We start from the raw sequence: 23,648 nt of genomic DNA on the forward strand, positions 1-23,648 counted from the left end.
GTTTATGTTTAACTTGGCTAACTTGTTTGTGAAGTTTGCCAAAGTGTTTGAAGATTATATGAGTTAGAGAATATGGTAATACATATAGAATGGACCTTTGCTTTCCATCTTGATCTTCGGTTAAATTTAGTGCATGCCACCGGATTTTGTTCTGCTCTAATTGTTCATAAGCTTTTTGTAAGCAAAGCAGTAAGTTTGCCACATGACCTGAGAAAAGTGAAGGTGAACGATCACATTTGTTTGCAATCAGCAGCTGAACACAAAGGTCATGCAAATAGAACAAATGCAATCATCTCAGCCCTACAAATGGGCATGCCACCCAGTCAGAGCTTTTTGCAACACTTTTGTTAGAAAAAGTGCATTGTAACAGCCTTTCTTAAAATCCTGATGCTCATCAGACACCTTTTGGTAAATGAACATGAAAACCAGAGTGAGCAGACAGATGTTTGCACATCTATTTATGTGTAAAATTAGGCCACCCAACCTAATCCTTTTAAAGGAAACATACAGTGTTTCCTTTGGATTTTAATCACTCCTTATTCAAGAAAATCCTCTTTCATGTTTGTTTCAGGACAGGATATGACCATTAAAGACCTCATATTTCTTAAACTTAAAAAGTGCTTACTTCAATGATTCTGTAGTATGACCGTGCTTCTTAATTTGCTGCTAGCATCCAGCATGTCCTTGTCTTTGACCTGCTGAATCTGTTTACAGCAGGCCTGGGGCTTTTTCTTCCTTTCTTCCCTTTGTTTTCTTAATGGAGGTGGGGATACAGATGCATGTTTTTTTTTTTTTCTCCTTCTCTTTATTTCTTTATTTCCATTTTTATATTGTACTATTGAGAACTGTCCTTACTGTCCTTTTTTTTTTCTCCTCACTTCTCTACTCTTTTGAAGGTTTTATGTATTTTCATACTGGCTGGTGATGGAAAAATCTGCTTTTTTAGGGGCTGATTTTATTCCCCACAGGGCTCCCCAGTAAGAATACCAATTTTCACATACAGTTCTAGAGCTGCATGTAGAATGGGTATATTTGTGTACTCATCCTTGTCTGCTCCTCATAGGTAAAGCCAGATTTCCTTTTTTGTTCATTAGGTCTTGCTTTTAAGGTACTAATATTTTGAAAATATAACTGTTTTCAGGCTAAAAATGTTTGCACCACTGAAATGTGAGACCTTTGTTTTATTGGAGCAATCCAATTGGCTTTAGAAGAATGCATTTCATTGTAATGTGTATGGTGTTTTATTTTATAGGTTGCTTTTTCTGCTGATGGCATATACTTGTGTAGTCAGTGGTGGGAAGAAGTTAGTATCAGCAGGCTTTGTTACTGATATTCATAGCTGCTAATTGCACACTTCTGTTCCCATTGCCACACTAACTATTTGCACAGTAATAATATATACTGTGAGAACACAGTAATAGATCTCCATTTTTTTTTTTGTTCTGGCAAACAGTAGTATTTTGTTCTGCTGAGTATGTTCATGTGCAAAAGATATCTGGTTCCCAAATAGGTGCCTAAATTATAGGTGTGAACAAATTGTAGATAGACTTTAAAAAAAAACAACACAACCAACCAAACAGATGAAACCTTGAAAGTTCTTCATGGAGTTATCTTTTATTTTTATAATTCTCTGTACAGACCTTGGCTTACATAGTTGTTGCTTTTAAAATTGGTTTGGGCACATTTGTTGAGTTAGTATAGTATCAGTGTCGGGTGTCTGTATTGGGGGTGGGGTGGGAAGAGAGAATGGCCTAAGGTTTATTCAGATAAAAATGATTTGAACTCTTACATGCGTGCACATGCTTCACACTTTTTGGCCATGTTGAGCCAGGGGTGCGTGTGCTTGCTGTAAATTATTTGGACCCATATGCATTCAGGGGTCTACTCTTGTTTCAGATGTTTGAGGTAGTATTGGTCCTGGTTTGATTTTTGCACATCTGTGTCCGAACTTTGCTTTATCCGACTTGCTACCTGTCCATCCAAATAATCATTGCAGTATGGAACGCCTTTTGTTGGCACCAGCTTCAAAATCATATGATAGAAGAGATAAGAATCGTCAAGGGGGTGTTGTTATTAAGGAACTAGAGCAGACCTAGTCCTGTTGACAGCTTCATTTGACCTTGCGACTGGAGTCTTCAGTCAAAACTTGTGACTCATATCAACAACAATCTTAAGAACTGAGAGGAAGTTCTCCTTCCCAGTGAGTTCAGGATCAGTTAAAAGCAGGCTGCCTTGGCTATTTCGTAGCAGATCTCATGCCAAATTCCAGCTACTGAATTGGTGTAAGTGGTCAATCTTAGTGAAAGCCAGGAGGTGTAACAGTGCAACAAGTCTTATTTGATATATAACCAGCTGTAAACATTACTTCTTGGAATGTCAACTCTAATATCAAAATGATGAAAATAGATAACTGTAAACTTAAAAATCTTTCACTGGGTGAATGTTCATATCCAGAATCTGATTAGGGTTTCACAAATTCAAAAAAACATAATGTACTTAGGAAGAAAAAATAAATACAATTCAGAAATCTCCTAAAGCAAAAATGTTACTTGCAGATCTGGAACTGGTTAATCACTGGTGTTTGTTTCAGCCACAGGAAAATAATAGTAACACAGGCACATATGCGCAATGATGAAATCAAAGATCAGTTTTACATGTAGTTGTGAACAGATTGTGCTCATAAGAATGTCTGCTAAAAGTAATGGGTTTTAGAGTTGAGAGTAAGGGAACCGTTATAGGCAAGTGTGGCACTGGATGCTGCCAAAAATCCTGTAATAGTGGTAAAACCATTCCTGATATTCATGTTTATTATATCTGGAACAACATTCTTTCTTAAAACTGTTAACTCAAAGTTATCTAGACAACTCCACAAAATTGGATTGTGTGTTGGTGAAATGTATACTTCCTCAAGTTGCTAGAAAGATTTCTGAATTGTTTCAAAATCGTGATATTTTTCTACAAAGAATGGGAGTATTTTAGAACTAGATAATTTAGATTTAGATTGTTCTGGTGACACAGCACTACTTGAACCCCTACACAAGCAAATACCAAGATACTGCATAGAGAAGAGTGGTGGAGGAACAAATTAACTAAGGATTCTGAAACTCCTAGCTCAAGTACTTAGGTCTGAGTAGACAAAGGCAGACAAAATATGACTGTGGATCTTCTGCAATGACATTAATTACAGAATCACAGAATTGTCTAGGTTGGAAGAGACCTCCAAGATCATCTAGTCCAACCTCTGTCCTAACACTAACAAGACCTCCACTAAACCATATCACTGAGGACTACATCTAAACGTCTTTTAAAGACCTCCAGGGATGGCGATGGAATTAGGAACATTTAAAAAGAAATTATTTGGATGAATTGGGGGGCAAGAAACATTCACCAGCTTAAACATTAACTTATTAAGAATTAAATTCATCTTCAGTGAAAGCATTTCCACCTGACTGAAGTGATAATTATAAATTGACCAGAAGTGTAGACAGGGCTCTGAAATGCCTTTGAAAACTAATGCATTAAGAAAATAAGATACTGAATTTAAGTATTTAACATGAATTAATTTCATTTAGCAAAGATAACATCCTCTTATTTCCAGTGTAATACAGAAGAGAAGATGCACATGCTTGATGTACTCCAAGAAGGAATCGGGCTCTCTGCCATAATAAGCATATTGGACATGCAGCAGAGAACTTAGGAAGTCCAGCCAGAAAAGTCTCTCCAAATGCTGTTAGGAGAGAGAATTTAAGGAATTTATTGACATAAGAAGACACGCAAAAGACTAGCCTGGGCTATATAAGAATGGTTAAAACCTTGTTTATGGTCTGAAATGTTTAAAAAGCAAGAAGTATACAACTGGATTCTTTTTATTATTCTTATTTTTTATTTAGGAAAGAAAAGGACTTATGTAAGTGTGATTATTGTTGCAGTCTAACTGCAGTCCTAGAAAGTGTGTGTTATAGAAGTATGTAATTGAAGATATATTCAGTAGATAGCTATGAAACCAAGACAGGCAAACTGAAAATGGCAGATGTATGGTGAGTACAAGTACTGGGGATGTTGCTACAGAAAGGGTTCCTATTTATGACTTCAGTGAACTGCTGGAGTATGTAACTTCTGTGCTGTAACCTCTCTGCATTCTGCCTCCTGTGCTTCAGATTCTTGAAGAGTGGAAATTTTATCTAGAGAGTTCATATTAAAACCGTATTTGGAAATGTGTGCTCCTGGACTTTGTAAAAGTCCAGGTAGCGTAATGAGGATTGTTTTCTGATAGTCATTTCTGTGTTTAACCCAAATACTTCCTTGGGAGTGCATGTTCCTAATTGCATTTCACAGTTTTATTGCGCCTTTTGTGCTTCATTCTTGCTCCTTAAATAATTATGCAGCTTTGTAATCTGCACATGGCTTCTTTTTTTTTCAATAGAATTTGTTTCAAACAGCAAGGTATTCAGAAGATGTAGCTAATATTGAAAGGCTATACAATTTGAGTGACTATTTGTTTTATTTATGGTGCATTACCAGTCCATTTCTGAATGCTTTTAATACAAGTGTGCTTTGCCAGTGTCCCATTAATCTGTCTCCATAGAATCACACTAGGGGTCCTCTGAAGATGCACAGAATTATCCCCACTACTGCTTAGCTCAGTATGCAACCATGTCCTTCTGCCTGTGCTGCTCTGTATTTTCTGCTCCTCTTAAAAGATAGCTGACAAGAACAGTTTAAAAATAGCAGGCCAAGGGCAGGTGACAAAATGTCATGCAAGCAGCACCTGGTCCAGTGACTGCCTGGAGGGAAGAAAAAACCCAGCCCAGATGTCACAGATACGGTTCTATTTCTGAAGCTGGTCAAACTGCAGAATTTCAGCTTTAGCAAAGGAAGAGGGAGAGCCCATCCAAGCATTATGCATTCAAATGTTACTCTATTTTCTTTCATATCAGTCCCCTTTATTCTATTACAGGTATTAATTTACAAGTGTAGATTATATACACCTTTTGTCCTAATAATAAAAAATACCTGTAACCTCATGCTCATGAAATAAGCAGTTAAGCAAAGGGAATTACTGTGAGTCTGGCAAGATTTCTGAAATATTTTAGCACAAGCTTATACTAACAGAAATAATACAACCTTAATGTTTCTGCACTGACAGATTAATGTGAAAATATATCGTGAACTATAGGAGATTAGGTCTGTAATGAGGAAATCTGAAGTAGTTAATGAAGATCTCTTTAAGAAGCTTTGCTCAGGAAGCTGGAAAGTAAATCGGAAATTTTGTTTGCCTTCCTTCTCGCCCCCCTCCGTTCTGCAGGTGCCATTTCCATCTCTGTACTCTTACTTGGGGGGTGGGGTGGGGGAATTTTTTTCTAAAAGAAAAGAAAATTGCTACGTAAAGAAAATCTATTTGCTTTTCTTAAGCTGCTTGTGACTCTCGTTTCAGAAGTGTGCTGAAACTGTTACATCTGTTCAGAAAGAGTATTAATTACAGCACAGCAGTCTCTGTGACTTGAAATAGAAGGCTTTAACTTACCGATAGGAGCTAAAAATGTTGGAGAAGATTGGCCTTAGCTCTGTTTTCTCAAAGTGTATTTGTTAAATTTGGTTTTGTAGTAGTAGGGAAGAGGATTTACACTGGAGGAACTTACTGGTTTGTATTGCTGCTTTAGTGTAGCGAGTGGGTCTTAAGCTCCCATATTTGAATGCCAACGTAGTGCATAAACGTGAGCCTTCTACTTAGCTCCTAAACTTCGCCACAGATCTAAAGATACAGGGAGCATGTGAAATAGGTTACAACACTTATAAGTAACTTAAGTCTATAATTGAAATAAATGTTTACATGGCTATAATAATCCTTTTTTATCATTTTCCAAACAATGACGAAATCATTTACATTTTTCAAACTGTGTGTGTGGGAGGGGGGTTAATGAAGTAAGCCCTGTTACAAAGTTTCTTTGGCTTCTTCAGTATGTTTTTAACACTTCAGCTTGATTAAGTAGTATCTAAGAAACTAATCTGAACGGTAGTCAAGCTGGTTCACTTATTTGGCTCAATCTATTCTTTCTCAGTAAGAACAGTGTCCTCTAAAGCAAAGTACTGTGTGATTTTTTTTCTTTTCCACCCCTCAGTTCCTGAAGTTATTGAAAATCTTCTTCAGCACCTTTCAACTCTTAAAGTTGATACTTTCTAATTTCTGGGAAACTGCCAGCAGCAGAGTTCATTTGAATTTCATGATGAACCTGCTGTATATGATGATTCCATGTTATGGGTCAAGAATAAATGTTTTTCAAAGTACGGGGAGCATCTGTACTCCACCAGAACAAAGCTCCCTCCAGCTCAGTGACGTATCTCAAATAGTAAGTGATGGCAGATTCTTAGAGAAGAATACAAAAGCAGAGTAAGCACTCCCAGTCTCCAGTGATCTGTTAACTCAAGGGCTTCTGATGTCACAGGTAGTATGGAAGGTAGTGACTTATGTTTACCAAGTGGTGTTTTTGTAATTCTGTATTTATTTGAAGCCTTTGAAGCACTATAAATGACATAACTGCAGCAAGTAAAGGGCTGAGCATTGAGGCCTTATTTTGAAAGGGTGAATATAATACATTCCTAATACAAAGCCAAAGGGATGTACTAAAGAAATATTTATTTCATTGTTTTGTGATTTTCAGTATTTTAAGTATGTAACATTAAAGGTACAGCGTTAAATATCTTAAATGTTTGTTCTTGGCAGGTTATCTTCGGTAGATGGAAGTTTTGGCTACCCTGACTGTACATCCCCTTTAGCAATTTTTAATATTAACAAAATTAATTCAGTTTTGAAATAAAACATTAAAAATAGCTCTTATTTGCATTGCAGGGCGTATGGGAATAAACTTCCATCATCCAGGAACAGATAATATTATGGCTCTTAATAGTAAGTAGTTAATATATAATAACTAATGTCATGCTGAATGTTTTCTTACATTAATCGTGTACATAGCTGTACTGTTAGACATAAATGTGTGCTAATATTTGCACAGAAGTTTGTGCAGTATCTTAAAACGACTTTTCTGAATCAGTTATCTCTGATTTTCTTGGTAGAGCTGTTGATTCTTTGTATTTGCTTTACAATAGCTCTGTGCTCCACTGGAAGCTTCATAATGCCTGCTATATATATAACATTGCAAAACAATCTTTGTTGTTCCTTCTTTCCTTTGTGTGTGTGTGTGTGTGCGCGTGTGTGTGTTAAATCTGTACCTCTAATTTCTGATGCCTCTCCAGGCATATTCCTTTTTATTGGGATGAGTTGTTACCATTTTTGCATACAATTACATTGGCTGATAGTTGACTTTGTTGGTTTCTCTAAAACACGTGGACAGGATTAGAAAGATTGGAAAGTTTAGCCATCTAAATGATGAGAAAGAGTGGGGGACTGAACTTCACTGAATGCTGATTGGTTTTGTTCAGTCCTAAAAGCATGCATCAAAAAAGCTTTCCCGAATGGATCCGGAAGCTATGCGGACAGCCTTGTACTGTGTACTGGGGTTGTGTGTGGGGAGGCGTTAGGCATCACCAGCACATAGAACTAAACTATGCAAGTCAATATTTTTCTATATCTAGTCCTACAAAAATACTTAGAGTAATTGCTTTTCACTAATGACAGTATTTTTTTCCAAAGAAATTGTCGTAGCAGTGTGTCTGTAATCTGAATGCAAGATAGGTGCTAATGGAAATTTCCAGCAAATATTTCCAGGCTTTTTTATCTGCAATAAACGTACGTGTGTGCTGAAACAGTCATTTAACTTCTTGGAAATTTGTTTTTGCTTCTAATATTGTATTAGTTAGAGGTGTTAGGATTAATTTACTAGCTTCCCTACTTTTTTTTTTTTTCTTTTGCACTGACTCTGTAAGTCATACTGTGTATTGTTGGAAGCTGCAGATTTTTATTTCACAGAATCACAGAATCGTCTAGGTTGGAAGAGACCTCCAAGATCACCTAGTCCAACCTCTGGAATCTAATTTGTAAAATTACAAATTAGTCCAACCTCTGGAATCTGATTTGTAAAATTAGATTATTTTTTTTTGTAGTACCAAGCAGAACTTAAAGTATTTTTTATATGTAAAGAACAAAACAAAACAAAAAAAAATGGAACAGACAGGGTGCTAATGTCACTTTTGAAACCTGTGAGACCACTGTGTTCTTTTAGTTTTAAGCATCTAATGATGAGATGATATTTTGCAGAGTTTCTGTAGTCATAGTTAGGATATATGCCACATTTTGTTATGGGCATATCTTATAGGAAATCGGGTAATTAACTGGGAGAAATGCTTCATATAATTAAAGACGTTACTGAAAGGAAAAGCTGGTCATGTGGGTGTTCGTGCGTGAAAATTCTACGCATTACTGTTTGCTGTTGTTTGACATGAATTGTGGTCTCAATGTGTTTGTTGTAATGTAGGCGCTTCCACTGCTGATTGCAATAGTAATATAATTGTGAAATTGGGATGAGAGACTATGATTGAATTTTGAGTTTTTTAAAAAAAAAAAAAGACATTTGCTATGGAGTGCAGTATTTCCTGTAGATTAGAGGTCTTTGAAAAACAGGAATAGAAATAGAAAATCTCATACAAAAAAACTCCATGCTGTTATTGTCCATTACTAAGAGAATAGGAGCTAGATTAATTGTTCTGTGAAACCTCATACCTTTTGGTCATAAATCTTTTTGAAAAACTGAGAATAAAAGCAAGTTTTGAAGTGAATAATCTTTACAAATTATCTTCTGCTTTAGATTTTAATCTTCTTTTGGATGCTGCTAAAACTGAGACATTTAGAACTGTATAACCCCCATGTGATCCATTATCTTTGCTATGGCGAAGTAAGCTAAGAAAAGTTAGCCCAAGAAGAAATACTCTTTCCTCTGCTGTAATGGATGTGGTCTGGATTTAAATAACAATAATCAAATCTGAAAGATTTTATTCCAGTAAATTTTGGAAGAACTTGAAGAATTTACGTAACTTCTTTAAGTCCTACTATTTGTGATGTCTATTCGTCTGCAAACTTTCTGCAGCTAGAAGACAATATAGGTTCATGCCAACAGCAGTGCAAAACTTTTCCCCCCTCCCTGTAACACGTAAGTAGTTTTGAGGGGTGGTCGTCTCTTTAGCTCTTTCCCATCCCTTATGGCAGCACTTCCAACTGTAGTGAAGCTGGTATTCTTATTTATTGACTACAGCCTTGTGAAACTCGGGGCTTTCCTGACTGTCTTGAGACAGTGTCTGTAATTGTTGAAGGGGCTGTTTGGCTTGAGGGAAGGTGCAACTTACTGTTTAAAGAACCTTAAAATCTCAAGCCCTTAGTTGTCAGGACTTTGTGCAGAGTATACTACCACCAGTTTGGTCATCCCTGCGCAAACCTATAAATCATCATCTTAAAGCACTGAGTTCTGAAATAATAAGATTAGTGAGATAGAAAAGGTTGCTTGTAAATGCACACACAGTTGCACATGTATATAAGTAGATTTATAGTGCAGAGGTGCTTGATGTTCTCAATGAAGATTTGGCTTTTATTGAGGAATGTGCTGTTCCAATGTTTGGAGCCACCTGAGCATAATTCTAAAGAGTGTTTAGGCAAAAGGAATATGCAAATGTTTAGATTTGGAAATCTTGTACAAGGGGGAAAAGTTACTGCTTTTCTATATAGTAGGTCTCAAATAATTAGATGATTACAAATCAAATCATGTTTTTGCAAATATTACATTACTTTATCCTTTGCTACTACTTAGACAAGGAGTTTTTTTTGTTTACTAATGTTTGACTAGTTTCAACCCTTTAAAACAATTATACTGTCTAATTGAAATAGTGTTTTTAATCAAGTAGTGACATCTATTTTTTAAAACTTTTTAATAATCATTAATATTGATCTAAGCAGTCAGTAGAAGAATTTTTATATACTTTCATTTACAGTACCTTGTTAAATAAAATTGATATAGTAATTTCTAGGGGAAATGTAGCATAAATGGAATAACTGATTTTATTTGTTTAAATTCATGTGAAAAAATCACCTGTTGATCTTGGTACTTTTAGTACGTGTTTGCAATACTACTTAAAAACTATATTTACAGTAATAAGTAAAAATTGAAAGTCAATTAATCTGGTTTGCCAAAATTAACTGGATGGTGTTAACATGCGCTCCCCTCTAATTCAGCGACACGAGGACTAAACCAACACCATTGTTCACCTACCTGCCTGCTAGGTGCTGAGCTATTGTCAGTGCTTCTTGTGCACTCCAGAATGCCAACAACGAACTTCAGGGGTAGGGAAGTATAGGGGGGTGAAAAAGGGAGATGGGGAATAAATGAAGGGGTTTTTGAAGAAAGCACTGAATGGTATTGCTGGGATCCCAAACTACTATTTTAAAAGTAGTTTAGACTGAGGGTAGTTTAAAAAACAAACAAAACCAACCAACCCCTTCCCCCAAAAAGACAACCCACGTTTGTGAAATGCTGGAATTTTGTTTTTCCTAAGGCTCCTATGTACAGTGACTTTGCACTGCTGTTGGGCTTCAAACGTTCCATCTGCTACCAATGTTCATTCTTGTCTCTTCTGAAAATGTATCAGCTGTGAGGTCTGGTACTGTTTGCTCTCCATCTGACTGTCTTTTCATTAATGTCATTTAATTCTGTTTGTTCTAAATAAGATAATTTTAAAAATAGATTAAGGTAAGGTTTGGGGGCACATTTTAGGTGTTTGTATATATTGTTTTTGTTTTATTAAGATGAATAAGAATTATGGGGGGAAATCTTCATGCCGTGATAGAAAACAGCAGCAAAATATATATATATATATATATATATATATATATATATATTTAATGCTTGTATTGTTTTTTACAATTGTCTCCTTAAGAATTATTGTGCTTGGCTTTTTGTATGTTCTGATGTATTTTCAAACACGTGTGATGTTTGTATATAACAAACTTGCTTAAATATCATCTTATATTTAAATCTTTTGCCAGTGACATGGGTATACCTTGAAATGAACACTTCTGAATAAAATGTTTATTCAATTATTTTTCTGTTGCAAAATCTTTAGTTGGCAGTTTAATAAGCTCTTTTTTTTTTTTTTTCCTCTCTCTCTCCCAGTAGTGATAATATTCTGGGAGAATGTGCAGCTAACTTTTGAGATGCATTTTTCTTTCCTGATAGTTTGGTACCTGCCCATTGGTACCAGCTCTTTAGCCCAATTGCCACATCAGAGTACTAATGTATTACTGAGTCATTAGCATGTGAGAAATAATAGGAAGGAATAAAAGACATTGAGAGAGCTAAGTTAGGTCTGGTTTTACAAGCCTTATTAATTTTGAAGAGATCAGAGTTTATTTGATTGGAGGGAAACAATGGATAATGGCAAGTCTGACGTAGGCAAAGGGGAAAGGGGGCAGAGGGAGCAATAAGACGTTCTTTTTTCTTCTTTTTTCCCTTCAGTTTTCATGTTAGCACCTGCATTTTCTGAGATCTGATTTGGCTGTTACTGCAGGCAGTATCTCTTATCAGTGACTGCTAAAGTATCTTTGTAGCAGAGGAAGATTTAACTTTTCTTCCTTTTAATTCCATTTTCTAGCTCTGTAATACCTTCTTATTTTTTTCCCCACTACTTTTCCTGCCTTAAAATCTCACCAATGTTCTTTCCTTTCATCTGTGTGATCCCTCCTTATTTTGGGTCTGTTTCTGTAGCATTTTATGATCAAGATTTGCCAAGCTTTTCCATATGCACTGTATATGATGCTAGAAGAGATGAGGCTGTAGTCCAGAATTAGGTTTGGTAGATTGAAAGCAATATGAAGGGACTGGCCATCAGCTTGGCTGTTGGAAATGTGAGTTTTATTTATTCATCTACTTTTAAAACGGAAACAAATAAAAATAGATGAGCCTTACCTCCTGCATAGATGCTTGGCTACTAAATATGCATGAGGAAGAAAAACCCAAGCTGTCTTAGACCTAAGCTTACTGGTTTTGAGTATCAAATGTCAGACACATCAAGTTTTGACTATCAATTGTAGTTCATACATTTGACAAAGTGAAATCCAGTGTGTGGGCCTTACCTGAATACAGCTTGCATGTGGACTGTTTTTTTTTTGTTTTGTTTTTTGAAGAAGGGATTCAATTGTATATGTACACTGACATACATTAGCAGGGAGATTGTTGTAAGGCTTGCAGTGCTAGCTTTGGAAAGAAGTGAACCAGAAAGGACTGTTGAGGCAGATACCACCGAATTATCATGATGCCTGTCTGCACATCCAACTCATCTATCAGTGGAAACTGAGAACTGCCTTTTGAATCACTCTTAGATGAACAAAACTCATCCCAATCCTCAAATGCTAATAATTTAGATTATTTTTTTTCAAAGTTCTCTTCAGAAAGACTGGAGGATAGTAATCTTGTTCTTTGTGAACAGCTTTTTTTAGCCATAGGAAAAGGGGAAGAAAGAGCATTATTTTCCTAAACAAGCTGTTCTGTGGAATTGCTCATCATGGAAAATAGCCCTCCAGATCTCCAACACTGAAACATGCAGAAGGAAAAATAATTTTAAATACTACCCCCAACAAAATGGGGAGAGCAATCTCAGAATGAAAGATTAATATATGGTAATCTTTCTTTGTAAGCAAATAGATCTCTGTGCGTGTAAAGCACAGTAGAAACATATGTGAAAAGTTTATATAGTGAACCAACTTTAATTTTGTTCTCTCAAATACAGTTTTATTTTTCCACACTTTTGTGCACAATACTTACTGAGTTTTGTTAAGTCATGCTCATTACCAGCTTGCTTCTTATCTAGTTAAAATCCAGAAATTTAGACAAGAAATAGTATTTTAGATTCAGTAAATTCATGCTGTTTTTATTAAGCATTGGCCTCACTTTTGTATGCAAACTGTTCCTGACAAACTTGACTTCTGTTTTAGTTTGTGAAAATGTTGAACTGATTCTGTGTATATAATTTTATTGCTTTGGTTGCTACAAATTAAGTTACTTAGGCTATTTCAACTTTCATATGCTTCTGACTGTATGGAAACACAGTTTTTAAATGGAAACTTCCTTACCTAGCTCTTATTCAGAGATTTTTTTCCAATTCTTTAACAACAGCATGTTTTAAATAACCTTCACCGTTCAGACAGAATACCATGGGTTGACAGAGTGAACAAAGGAAACTTTTGGCTTGTCTTGCTGGAATTGCAGTAATGATTTTTCCATACAAGTAATTTGAGACAGGTTGGTGAATGGTAGATACTTTTAAAAATCAAAAACCTGTAAATAAATTTTATGTATGGTATAGCAAACAAATTGCCTGAAATGAACAAAGTCATAGAGGAACTTAAAATATGTGGTCTAAAGTTGGAGAAGTGTAGCACTTGACAAAGATAGAATATTCGTTTATCTAAGCTCAGAAATTTATGATGAGCCAAATTAAATCTTCAGATCAGTTGACAGAAATTCTGACTGTTGCATGTAGTTCTTGCATCTGCATTTCTTGTTATATGCACACAAATACTTAATCTCAGTTTATGTATTTTAATGGCATACAATCAGTTTTCCTGGATTATTCTGTTCAGTTGCTTTTTAAGGTTAGGTCAGCAAACAGAGTTCTTCAGGGAGTTCAAAGTATGTGCTACTATGTGCTACAGAGATATTGTTATAGCAAAGATACGTTGCATAATTGCACTTGATTCTATTGCCTTTTGTCAGTTAATTCATTCTCACTGACATTTTAATTCACTTGTAAACTTGCAGATCTCTGAAGGAATTCAGAGACCCATTATTCAAAACAAAAAGTCTGACATATTTTTCTTTCTGATCTTAGAAAATTGTTGCACAACTCAGTGTCCTAAAGCAAGTATTATTCTGAACTGCTGATTGCTTCAAGATTGCAAATTAGTTTTCCAAGTTAGAAATAAGATTCTGGTACCCTATAAATCAAGGAGGTTCCTGGTTTCAAATCTCAAAATGTTGACTTTTTTTTTTTCTTAGACATAATGCTATTTTAAATCAGTTGAAGAAGTGTCTTTAAGATTTCTTTAAAATGTACGTCTTTGGTATTGTAAACACGTGATGGCATGAACAAGATTAGGCTTAGTACCAACAGTGAAGAAAGAATGTTTTTAACACTTTCAAAATATTTCTATTGAGTCTTCTATAAGGAAAATGTGATGATGCAAGTGAACGATGATGTTGCTTACTTTGAACTTGATATTACCTGGTGAGATTCACTTTTAGTTATGTTATAGAAAGAGCGTAAATCTAGTTCTTTTGAATCCATAACAATTTATGGATTCACAAATTTATTATTCCTTGAAATGTTAACTATTTGATCTGTACGATGTGCAGACCCAATACAGTATTATAATAAAGCAATGAAAAAAAAAAAAAAAACAAGACCAGACAAGAAGTCTCAGTGAGATCTAGTGTCAGTAACTTATAAGTCAGTATTTGGCATACAAGATCTCATGGCTTAGACACTCTTTTTTAGGGGGGGGTGTCTAACTAGTAAAGATCATCCTCATGGTCCAACAAACTTTAATAAGATTATAATAAATGTTTTCATTTTTTTAATTTTATACCATTCTTCCAGTAAAGAGCATTATGCAGTCTTTAACCACGAGGAAAAATCTAATTCTGCCCATGCCTCTGCTGAAATCTGTGAAAAGGATCTTTCACAGCTTGTCAGTTCTATATTGCTGTTAGAACCTGATTAAAAGACAAGCTGACAAATTGATTTGGCAATGCTATCTCCTGTATGAACCTACTGGAAGTACATCAACATGTCTGTAGACCTAAGTTACTAATTTTTAATTAGGCTTGACGCATTAGAAAAGGTTCTCCTGAAGGTTCTTTCTCACAAATTGTTAATATGGCCATAATGAAGCTGCTGAAAGCTTTTCATCTGCTTGATGGAGGTGAACGAGTACTCAAGTTTCTATAGAGACAATCTTTTATGATAGTGATAGTAACGTGTTGAATAAGTATCAGTTTCTAATCCATAAAAATTGAACTCTTAACTGAGTATCCATTCTAACAGTTGAAGCTTGTGGTTTCACATGACTAACATCTGTTGTTTGCAGGACACTAAGTAAGGTGGTGTTTTCGCAAGTGTTTCCTAACTTCAAAGGCTTGGTTCACAGTAACAATATCCCTATTACACCTTCTTGTACTGAAGCATTGTGTCAGCATTTAATTGGATTAAGTCAGATGCTACACATTTCTATGTTGAACTTCCACATAGTACTCACTGATGTTTATTTTTGTGAAGTGCTGCTGATTTTTATTTTCTGTTAACTTATAACTGAATTGTGCTGACTAGTGCATACTACCAGCTTTATAACAGTATAGCAAGACCAGTTACAGGTGTGATTTGAGACCAGAATGGTAAACCAGTCAGGGCCCAAGAGTATGCGTAGTTTTTCATGAAAAAAAAAAGTTCTTATGGCCTTCCTCATCCATAGGAGTAAATTAAACCAATGAGAGTGCATGACTTTGGGATTTGGAAACTTTTTGTCTCTGTAGTCTTGAGGAAAGCTAATGAGCCTAATAATGAACATCAGTTTTGCTGCTGTTTCTGTTTTCTTTATTCCTTTTGAAGGCTTAGGTTTATTTATTTATTTATTTATTGCAGCTAGCTATGCTCTTTCATTTTTTCATATTTACAAAATAGGTAGCTATAATTTTATATGAATCTTATAATTGTTCTTTCTTATAGTCTGTCTCTGCTGTGAATGTGCTGAATCACCAAGAGATTAAAGAAGTCCACTTAAATGTGATGGAGCCTTACAAAAATCACAAAGTTAGTGGATAAGCTGAATGTAGAACTGCTGTTCACCATGTTCTTCAGAGCTAGGACTAAAAGAACATTTGGTGAAACTTCTAGCAGATCCATTTAAAGCCCACTAAAGGAAGGGCTTCTGTAGCTCACTTTTGGAACTTGTAGATATAGAATCATAGAATATCCCGAGTTGGAAGGGACCCATAAGGATCATCGACTCCAACTCCTGATATTACCACCAACAGGTTCAAAAAATCATTAGACAAATTGTGAACAAAAAGCCTGTAAGAAGGTATTAGAAGCGGGTAAGAATGTGCCTCCTAACATGTTTAATATAATGACTATGAATGCAAAGGGCATAGGAGAGAAACACACTGCTGACAGTGGCCAGTCATGATAGTGGCCATAGTGTCACTATGGAAAACAGAAGACTTGTCTGGACGGATCGTTGATCTTACCCAGTAGGGCACTGCAGATGAGCTCTCTCAAGTGTTCTAGCTGAGCTACATGGTTCTTGTCATGAGAATGTTTTAGTCAATCCTTTCTTTTCTAATTTTTTTTTCACTTGGTTTCACCTCTCAAATGAATTGCAGAACACCTGCCTAACAGTAATTCTCAGAAATAGTTTGTGCAATTCTGGTATTTATTTACGTGGTTTGCTTTTATTACACAAATTACACAATGTCCCTTTCGTGTTGGAGCCTTCCAACATAAACAACAGGGCAAAACCGAAGTTATTCCCAGGCTAAGAAGTGAGCTGAAGAGTGAAGGTGGTGTTCTTGTTGATATACAGTATGAAATGTTCTGTTGCTTGATGATGTTCTTGGTTTTCAGGATGTGTGTTAAATGAGCAAGAGTTACTTTGTTGTTTAAAGTTACTTCCCTCATCCGCATCCCTTTTCTTCTCTTGCCAGCATTATCCCGCTGTGGATCTTCTGGTCCTCTGCCTTTCCAGGGCTGTAGGCTGGAGTTGTTAGGTCACTCCTTTCTTCTGCGTCCTTGAGGGCTATCTTTGGTGGATGTGTGCTTCAGTGTGTATGCAGCTATGCTCATCTCACAGCCATGCCATCTCAAGAGTTTTGTTGGCTCTTCGTAACTCTTTGCAAATGCATTCTTATGCCAGCAGAACCCCTCTTTCTTGACTGCCAGATAAATGTTTTCAAAATGCAAGCCACCTAAGTTCTATTTCGTCAGTTTCATACAGCTTTTCTTGAGATGGAGTTAAAATTTCAGCATTTCAATTTAGTGTACTTTGATACATTGGAACAACAGGTAATCTTAGCTGCAGACCTCTGAGATTCCCAGCCGTGCTAAATTTACTTAAAGGGATTGCATTAATTGGTGTTTGGGGAGTTTGTTTTGTTTGTTTGTTTAAAAAAAAAAAAAAGCTTACAGTTCTGTTCTTCAACATACAGTTTCATGTTTGCAAAATACACTTAACTCATGGGATGAGGTGAGTTAATAGTTTCAGGAGAGTTATCAGGAGGTAAAAAAGAATGTATTGTTCCTTTGTATTTGAGTACATGCAGTTTGGGACATAGTGGTTATGTAACTACCTACCTGTCAGAGTTGAAGAAAGGTGCAAAGGAATGGAGAAACACTAACACAGCGGTGGCCTTTCATGGAGTTGCACAACTCAGCAGGGCCTGCTTGCAATGATCTCACAGCTTAAACGGCAAGATGTGTTCATCACTTCTTTAGTGCTGTAATGTTCTGTGAGGCACCATGGAAAGAATCACTTGTGAGTTGAATTGTGGAACCATTCGGGAGATGATTTTCTGTGCAAAAAGGTTCATATTTGGCACCAGAACCAGCATATGGAGGTGGCTTCATCTGTGCTGGGTACAAGTTTAGGAGCTCCCGCTCTCCCTACTTTTGTCTTGTGTTGGAGTTGCGCAAGAAAGTAACTTCAGATATACAACGCTGATAATTGCGTTGTTTGTAATCGTGCAATCGTTTTTTTTATTGGTTCCTGAATATCTTCATTCAAGAATAACTTCTAAATCGTTTATTTTCCAAAATATTTACTCAGACTGGAGGTGTTATGAAATTTATCCAATGAACCACTATTTCTGTTAAGTCTGTTGTGCTCTGAACTTCAAGTTACCAACAAGATGAGTATTCCTGATTAATTTGTCTCCAATTGCACATTCTTATTTTTCATCCTGTGTAAATGAAAAAGAAAGGGATGTTGACATCCCTAAGTTGCCTTGCTGAATAGCTCTCACCTTTTTTTTGGAAAAGGTAATTTTTGATGCAGTCCTTTATCACAGGCTTTTAATTATTAAGTTTTTTGAATCCCCCTAATGATGTGCTGATGCAAGTGCTCTTTTGTGGCCTCACTGATGGGGATGGTGGTGGGGGAAGACACAACATAGGTGTATGCTGTCTGAGGCTGTGTTTCTTCAGGGCTTGAGGAAGAAATTGCCCATGTGACAGAGGGGATCCTGGTGCATGTGCTGGGGGAGGCAGGGAGCCTGCTGTGCTCAGGGTAGCTCCGGCGCTTTGTGGAGGTGACAGTGGATGGATGGGTAGTTCTCACCTCGCCGCCACGCATCTGCCACGTAACTGTGGCCGAAGAAAAATAGGCAGGGAAAGCTGGGGGCATGGTGGGAGCTCTCAGGCTGTACATTCGAAGATGGAAACAGAAATGTGGGAAGGATAGAAGTTCTTACGGTAGGCGATGCTTGGAATATTGAAGAGAGAGGAAACTAGAGGAAGTGGGTTAAGGGGGAGTGTTGGGGCAGCTAAAAGTATCACACCTAAAACCTGGACATGTAAGGCAGGACCCGAAGGCATGGTGTTAAGTGTGAAGTAAGAGATGGGGTTGGGGCAGAGGAGACACAGGTGATATTGCTGTGAAAAGAGGCAGAGGCAAACCAAGGCTCTCTTACCTAGCGCCTGAACTCGCTTTCTGTTGAAAAACTTTGCCTGACCCCTGGTCTTCCACATTTGATTTCCTTGGAAGAACACAGATACCTTTTGTGATAGATTGAAGTCCACATGTAGAAGACACTGTTTTCCAGATTTTCTGATATTCCAAAAGGTCAAATAAGAGTGCTTCTTGCATTTCCATTTATATCGTGAAACACTTTATAGTTTTGTGGCTTCTGCACTTGTACTGCTCTGTGGATTTTGCCATTGATGTACGTCTCACTGAAATGCTGTATTAAATCTGGTACTTAGGAAGACGATTTGTCAATCTGTTTTTATTAGGCTGAACATACTGACATACTGGCTATTGGGTTCATATGGTTTTGGTAGGACTTTAGTGTTTACAGATGGCTAATTATTTAACTTGAAACATAATTGGAAAATATGTTGTCCACAAACTAATTAATAAAATGTGAAATGATTTATTTTAATTAGGACTACTGTTGATGATGTTTATTGCCTCTTAAAAACATAATCCTAAATTAATCTTCTATAGTACTGTAAATTTGATGTGCCTGATTTTTTTTTTAAACTTTGATATGTAGAAAATTTGCACAGCAGCTATGTTCTTTTTTTTTTTTTTTTTTTCCTCCTTTCCCTGGCTGTGTCATCTTCAAACTTTTTCTCTTGTCTTGGGTTGTTTGAATTTGCTTTTGCACATTTTTGTATGTCTTTTTCTTCTTTTGGTGGGCGGGAAAAAAGAAGAGGTAGAAGCTACATTTTCTTTGCTTTTGGAGCTAAAATCTAATGACAGCTGTACCGACAATTTTCTTCTGTGTTTACATGCAGCCAGGAGCTATGGGCGGAGAAGAGGTAAAAGTATTTACTAAATGTTTTGTTTGCTGAATACTGGGAGAAATTAATATCTAGTTCTTTTATGATAAGATAATGTTACCAATTTTAACATTATGTGGTTGATCAATTGCTTCCTATAAATCAATCTGATATTCTTCATTTGCAAGACATCTCCCTTCTAATATCAGCTTAAAGCAATGATGATTTTGAGCTGGTAACTTCAAGTGTATTGCTGTTATTGGTGAATTGGAGGATGAGTGAATGTAAAGATTCTTTTTCATGACACACATTTATCACTTTAAATTCGTGGTGTTCAAGAAATGAAGATTGTTTTCAGGTGTTTTTGTCAAAGTTTAATGTTTAATTTATTGAATATTTCTAACACACGTTTTTCTTAGATGTAACATCTTTTGTTGAATATTGCATTTGAGAAATATATTGATTACCCTAGGTAGTGCATTGTGAATGCCAGTGGTGGGTACTGATAATCAGGAGGAGAAAAAAATACAGTATTTGAGTACATTTCAACTGTATTTTGTAATTTAGGCAACCCTTACAAAAGTAAAAAACAGACTGAAAACATTATATGGATGTTTGCAGTGCTGTGTATAAGCTTATTCTGAGAGATTAATGAACATGGACAATAGCAAGCTCGCTGCCTACCGAGAAAACTACAAATGTACCTTATTTTTATGTACTGTGCAGTAGCTTTTTAATTGAGAAAGTAACAGTGAAGCTTTCAGCTTTTAACAGCTAGAGTTGGGCAGCGCCATATGTTTGGGGTACTTTGACATTAAATTTCATTTTATCTTTTCTTACGTATGGTCTGTGACAGCTATGCATGTGACATCGCTTGGAAGGCTTTTTCCTTTTCATAATGTAGAATTTGCATCAAATTTGTGAGGAAGCTTGGAGATGTACAAGCAACCTAGTCTATAAATAACTTGGAGTAGGCACATATGTAGGGAATAAGGTAGTAGGCTGTACAGGCTGTGCTGATACAGTTTCTAGTACATAATTTGAGCTTATTTGGTTCAAAGCTGACTGTATTTAGTGTTTACTTTATAGCTAAAGTAAAAATAAAAATAGTATTTTTGAAACTTAAATTTTCCCCACAAACTTACCTTCTTATTTTTTCCCTGCTTCCAGAGAATGGTCTATTGTTAACAGATGTTCAAAGCATCCTAATACTTTTTAGGTGATCTCATGGTGTTGAAACAAATTGGAAAAATGTGGAATATAAAATATTGTGCGCTCTCTAGGCGTGTGAACATGAGACTGTGCCAAGTGTTTTCAGATTGATTAAATGGCACCAAAGTAGGAAAGGAAGTGGAAATCAGCTGGGCACTATTAACTTCTTGCAACTTGTGTTTACTTGTAGAAGCAAAATGTAGTAATGTGGCAGTAATTGTAACGAATACAGTGTAGGCTGTAAAATGCAGTGCGGGCTCTTTTATAGAAGCTGTGGTGATGACAAAGCAGGGCAAACAAGTTCTGAATATGCTGGACTTTCAGGATTTTTTTTACTTTACCAAAATGCATGTTTCCCTCCATAATAATTTTTATCTCTGTGAAATTCAGTTTTTTCTATAACAAGTAGATTTGTGTGAGTGTGTGTGCGCATCTGTCCTGTCATCAGTGTTAGGGACTTTGTGACTTGCCCTACCCGTACAATACCAAGTCTGTGATATCCCTGCTTTTTCATTACCTTGAATTGTATACTGTTGTTCTGAGCTTTCTTAACCTGAAGAACCATACAATTCTACGATAATCTGTTTAAAAAAATGTGTTGTTTATCAAATGCTCTCATATTTATTATTGTTTTTGCCATTTGCATTGTGGTAATATGCAGAGTACTCAGAGGCAAGTCTGTGCAGGGACTCATTCCATGTTTATTACACTACAGTATTTTAATTAGTGTTTCAGTCTGTCACTGTGACTAAGCACCTTCAGTGAGAAGAGGCTTTGTTAGAAATGCGTTGGGGGTTGGTGTAACCTAGCAGTTTTCTGTGATCCTGTTTTCTTTGTGAAGTGAGCTGAGCATTTTTTTTGTAGATATCACACAAGCTGCTGAGTCATATTGTTTTAGGTATCTTGTTTTTAACTTTTTTGACCATTTTTTTCAGGTACAAATGTAAACACAACTATGGAAAGCCAGACTAGTATCTTTTCTCCTACCCTGACAAATCTGAAATGCCAGGAGAGAGATGCTAGCATATAAAAATAGGGCATTTAGTGATGCTTTCCAATAATACCCTCCCAGAGATTTGCCCCTGGGAGTATCTTGAGGTGATGGTTCAGTATTTATTGCTGCAGGATGCTTTTTTCTTGCTCATTGCCTTTTTCTGAACCTACGTAACCTTTGTAGCATCCTAAAAGTCTTGTGGTTAGGGCTTCCATGGTTTGACTTACTTTGAGCCTTGCCATGTACTGATAGTGTTTAATGCACTTTAGTTTCCCCCCACTTGGGAGAGACAGTGAACAATCATTCCTTATTCCCTTTTCTCTATGCCTTCCATTATTTTTAGTGGGTACTTTACACATTTAACTGTATATTTAATTATAAAGCTTTAGATGATCTCTTGTACTCAAATGAGTACAACGTTTGTGAACTGTCGAGCAGCTGACATAAGAGGTGAAATCTTGCTTTTTAAGCCACTATGTATTTTTTTGGATTTCCTTCAGAACTCAGCACTCATTCAGCCTCCTCAATGGACCTGTATTTTAGTTGAACAGTTTGTTCTAATATCTGTTCATTTGATGTGTATACTTCCACTAATGGCTCATCTTTTTTTATAAGAAGGTATGTTTGTGGGGGAAAAAATAAGATTATTTAGCCTGTTAATATTTGATATTCTTACACATTATTAGTCTCCCTACTTATTATTTCTCTCACGCATGTACTCTCTCTTCTGCTAAAATGCATATGTTTATATATGTGCATGACCTGTTCGTGCATTACAGAGTATTCATCAAGTCTTTCCTGTTTTCTGCTCTAAAAATGCCATTTCTGACAACCAGCTGTTTTAGACCTTGAGGAGTAGCATCTCTAAATGCATCTCTGATTGTGGCATTTGCCTTGTCTTTACGCTGGTGCTTAAAAGCACAGTAGGATTTTTGCTTCTGTGGATTTTTGCATCTGTGATCTCTGCCAACATTGCGCATTCAATGTATTCTTGCTAATCAAGACGGTTCTGGTACCTGGTGTTCATAAAAGTTCAAGCTGTTGTTCTGTGTCAGTCAGAACACCTTTCCTGTTGTTTGTTTGTTAGCTTGGTTTTCATATGTAGGATTGCTTCTTCTTTTTGTAATGTAGCCTTTATTGCTCGAGGCTCTATTACTGATATTTTCAATGTATATGTTTTTCTGAATCGTGTCTCTCTGCATGTCTTGATTTTCTCCTTGCTTCTGTTTTTCTTTCCTGTACTTCCTCGTGCATTTAATCCCAAATGTAGTTTAACTCAAGACCTAACCTTAGGTCTTGCTGGAAGTCAGTTTTGTGTGATCCATTAACTTTGAATTTAATTATATGTGCCTTGCTATTTATATTTGTAATCTAACAGACACACACACACACCGTTTGTATTGATTAATTTTAATTCTGTCCTTGGGAGCAATCCTCCATGACACGAGGATACAGGTTTTTTTTCAGAGTTGAGATGGGGTTCCCATTTATACATCTCTCTAAATTACAAGATTTATTTTTCACCTTAAATATAGGGAATTAAATTCTAAAGTTTGTTTAGAAAGCTGTGCTGCATACATACAGCCCTTAAATAATTTGAGTATCTTTATTTTTTTCTATCTTCTGAGTTAATAAATCAGTTTTTGAATAATATGTATATACTCCAGAAATAATGGCAACAAGTTAATTGAATCAGGTCATCACAAATAAATTATTTACTTTTTATCAACAAACCAAATAGCAGTTATTTATGCTGCTTTCTGTTCATTCATTACTGAAAGTGTGTTTTAACACTGAGTAACAGCTCGACAGGCTGCCCTAGTTAACAACTTTTTTTTTGAGTGCAAGTGTTTTGTGTTTCATTTAATAAGTCTTTAAAAGATTTTAGCTTGTTAGCTAAGCTGTTTGCTTCACTACACGCTTAATATCTACTATACAAAGCTTTTCTATGTTT

General features: G+C 36.1%; 1 protein-coding gene across 12 annotated transcripts in view; it reads left to right on the top strand.

Moving 5' to 3' along the window:
- CPEB3 (cytoplasmic polyadenylation element binding protein 3) overlaps positions 1-23,648 on the top strand; it is an 89,656-nt gene that overhangs the window by 35,504 nt on the left and 30,504 nt on the right. For 6 of the 12 annotated variants that reach the window (XM_040563820.1, XM_040563821.1, XM_040563814.1 and 3 more), the window contains exon 4: positions 6,848-6,904. The exons of 1 other annotated variant lie outside the window; for it this stretch is intronic. In XM_040563820.1, coding sequence (XP_040419754.1) covers positions 6,848-6,904 — 57 coding nt within the window. Of the gene's footprint in view, positions 1-6,847; positions 6,905-19,503; positions 19,528-23,648 lie in introns of all 12 variants that reach the window. 5 more of the 12 variants (XM_040563825.1, XM_040563819.1, XM_040563818.1 and 2 more) reach the window with 1 other exon arrangement.

The sequence above is a fragment of the Cygnus olor genome, chromosome 7, assembly GCF_009769625.2.
Source record: "Cygnus olor isolate bCygOlo1 chromosome 7, bCygOlo1.pri.v2, whole genome shotgun sequence".
NCBI lineage: Eukaryota > Metazoa > Chordata > Aves > Anseriformes > Anatidae > Cygnus > Cygnus olor.